This window comes from Phragmites australis, chromosome 14 (assembly GCF_958298935.1).
Source record: "Phragmites australis chromosome 14, lpPhrAust1.1, whole genome shotgun sequence".
NCBI classification, from domain to species: Eukaryota; Viridiplantae; Streptophyta; class Magnoliopsida; order Poales; family Poaceae; genus Phragmites; species Phragmites australis.
The window spans coordinates 12,735,263-12,738,187 of record NC_084934.1 but is presented as its reverse complement, the minus strand read 5'-3'; the positions used below and the strand labels follow the sequence as shown (position 1 = coordinate 12,738,187).

Genomic DNA, 2,925 nt, shown 5'->3' with positions numbered 1-2,925 from the left:
AATTTGAAGCTTAACATCATGCAATGTAGGCAATAGTCATTACATGACAATTTGATACGCAGTCTAGGCAATGCAACAAAGAACCCATAGGCTGTTCAACACCACAAATGAACACCAACATTCGGAATAGTACATATTAGCCATACAAAAGCATCACACGTAACTCGACAAGACTAAAGTGTCATCGTTCACACCCCTGGATTAGTTGGAAGGACATTGCCACTTGCAATGTCGGTCCTGTCACGGTGACGCCGTGATGGCTGTGAAGGTTGCGTCGCTGGAGGAGCGCCTGTGAGCTGTGAGCTCCCCATGACATCAGGCCTGTACGATGGGTCACCACCGTCTGAGCTGTATTCCTTACTCTCGGAGGGTTCCTCGCGTGGGTCCTTGCCTTTCCCTCGTGCAGCCGTGCCAACTGAAGTAGAGGCAGCTCCTGACCTAGTGCGCGACGGCGTGCGCACAACACTACTACTGCGAGTGCGGGTCTAGGTACCGTAGTGCACCGGCGTCTGCTGGGTCAAAGCAGCCGTGTGGCCGGCAGATGGCTGGGAAGAAGGATCACCTTGTGCTAGCTCCACATCCGGCGTTGTCATGCAGCTCATCTTGTACGCAAGGCGGCGACAGCTCCTACGAACCCTCTGCAAAGAAGTTGCTGAAATTTTCAAAGTGTACAACTACATGCAGGCAAAAAAGGGAAAACTTTGAACAATGGTCTATTTGTCAACTATTACCTCCACGAAAGCGCGAAGATGGCCGACCTCCTCTGCAGAACCTGGAGGGACAAGCAACGCTTGTCCAGCCTCATTTGCAAGGCATCCGAGCTGCTGGCCCTGCAAACACGACGCAATGCGTTAAGTATGGTACAAACCATGAGTCAATACGATGTATCTATCACGAATTACAAAGACCATGTAGTTGAAGCAGGGCACGCTCAAGCTGGTGACCGTGTCGAGTGATCTGGTCATACTCATCTACCAGGTCGTCCTCGTCATCGGAGTCCAGCAAATCTTCTGCTCCAACTGCAATTCGAGGTGGCTTGATTGTCAACCTGGAATTGTTGTGCAGCCACCTCAAGTACTCACGGTAGGGACCTGAGCGGTGTGCAGCACCACCGTGCATGATAGTTTGGGCCCGGTTGGTCCACTGCACCAAGTAGCTGTGGTGGACGTCCCGCCAATCTCTAGCACCCCTTTGCTTCCTCTTGTCAATCCTGCAAGATGGCAAAATCAGAAACAAATGTAACATCGCATAAATGACACATGGAACCACAAGACAAGTATTTTTACTCACTTGTGCAAAGCCACGAACGTGGGGATCGTGTCTGGAGGCGTACCCTGTAACTTCCCAAACTGCCTCATCATACGGTTTGGACAGTGCATTTCAACAATATAGAAGCAAATAAGTGGCAGAACGGACTGCCAATACTCACTGTCCTGTGTGCACAATGTGCTAAGACCCATGGCAACGATCTCATGCCAATCATATGGCTCCCACGTCACCTGAAAATGAACGACAATGTCAACTGACATATGCAAGTGTGTGAAAGAAATAATGCATAACCAATTGCACTCACGTGGCTTTGCATGATGCAGTTGAGCTCATTGGTGTAGAAGAGGTACCGCCTGCCTGCATTTCCAGTCACGGCCCGGACGTTCCTGCAAAGAAAAGCAACGGTCAGCAGCGAGCCCTCATCCTCGAACTGACAAACATACAGTTGAAACACATCATATCACATTTGCAAATAACAACAAACAATATCAATTTAAGCAGAAATAAAAATACATACCCCGGGAGAGAATTGGTCGAGTCTACCAACCGGCAGCCGCTCCCACATCCACACCTGAAGCAGGTACGCACATCCCCCAAGGTTGGCATGGTCCCCACTACGCCTGCATGCATCACATAGCTGTCGGTACAGCCATGCGAGCGTGGCCGATCCCCAACTGTATAGTCCGACGTTCTCCCATTGCTCGCCAAGTATCGGCAAGTACATCCATGAGACTGTGTTACCACTCCCGTCTGGAAACAAGTACCCGCCCACAAGATGCCACAACCACGCGCGAGCGTAGCTCTCGATGACCTGCTCCGCTGCATCTCCAGGGAACTCCGTGAAGTTCTGAGCCAACCTGGCAGAGTTGACGCCAGAAGGTTTCTTGTCCTTCGCGTCCTGCGCTGGCTCAGGTGGCCTACCAACAAACTGCTCCACCATGTCTCTCCATCCAGCAGACTGCACATTCCCGCACACAGGCTGTCCGTCCACTAGAAGCCCGAGAATCATGACCACATCCTGCAGCGTGACCGTGAGCTCGCCGCAAGGGAGGTGGAAGGTGTGTGTCTTCGGTCTCCAACGGTCGACTAGCGCAGTTAGAGCTGCGTTGTCGAACATCGGCAACCCCGCCATGACCAACCTAGCCAACGGTAGGAAGCCTGCGCGCCCAACGTATGGGGCGTACCTCTCATCCTACCTGAGAGGACTGTGAGTGCGAATCCGAGGGGGTGATAGTACCTGAAAGGAACAGTGTAATTTGAAAATGTTACTTACACCTGCATTTTACCTAGCACTTAGATGTAACCAGTACGGATAAATATTACCTCATCATCGTCGACCATCAGGTGTGCTCGGTGCTCCCTGTCGTAAAACGTCTCAAGGAGCGGGTAGTCGGGGTGCGCCATCGCCCTGCAATATAAGTAGTGATAGAGTCATTAGATAACGAACAAAAACAATATAATTGACGGCACATACAAAAATTTAAACATAGAACAAATAAACGATATTGAATAGTTCACCTCTACCAAACTGCGATTTACTTCCCCCCTTCCAGAATTCCCCTTTTTCCTACAAATTGGCTTATTCTTCGGGTCCTCCTTGTGTTGTTCCATCCCGTGGCCAAACCGGTGGCATATAGAGCAACGAATTTTAATAGG

The 2,925-nt window shown here is 50.5% G+C and overlaps 1 protein-coding gene across 1 annotated transcript; it reads right to left on the bottom strand.

Annotated features, from left to right (window-relative positions):
• Nucleotides 1-485: 485 nt before the first annotated feature.
• LOC133890247 (serine/threonine-protein phosphatase 7 long form homolog) lies at nucleotides 486-2,401 on the bottom strand. Its single transcript, XM_062330682.1, has 6 exons — nucleotides 1,817-2,401; nucleotides 1,574-1,699; nucleotides 1,291-1,499; nucleotides 976-1,210; nucleotides 732-830; nucleotides 486-638 (listed from the first exon to the last, which is right to left on the bottom strand). The coding sequence occupies exons 1-6, from the start codon at nucleotides 2,399-2,401 to the stop codon at nucleotides 486-488; spliced, it is 1,407 nt and encodes a 468-aa protein (XP_062186666.1).
• Between the last annotated feature and the right edge of the window lie 524 nt (nucleotides 2,402-2,925).

Excerpts from the sequence above, each read along its gene's own strand:
- LOC133890247 (XM_062330682.1), bottom strand. The coding sequence starts at position 2,401 with ATGGCGGGGTTGCCGATGTTCGACAACGCAGCTCTAACTGCGCTAGTC. Across the intron at positions 1,700-1,816 it reads GGATGTGGGAGCGGCTGCCG|TTCGAGGATGAGGGCTCGCT; the intron begins GTTGGTAGACTC and ends TATGTTTGTCAG. Across the intron at positions 1,211-1,290 it reads ACGTTCGTGGCTTTGCACAA|GATTGACAAGAGGAAGCAAA; the intron begins GTGAGTAAAAAT and ends GCCATCTTGCAG.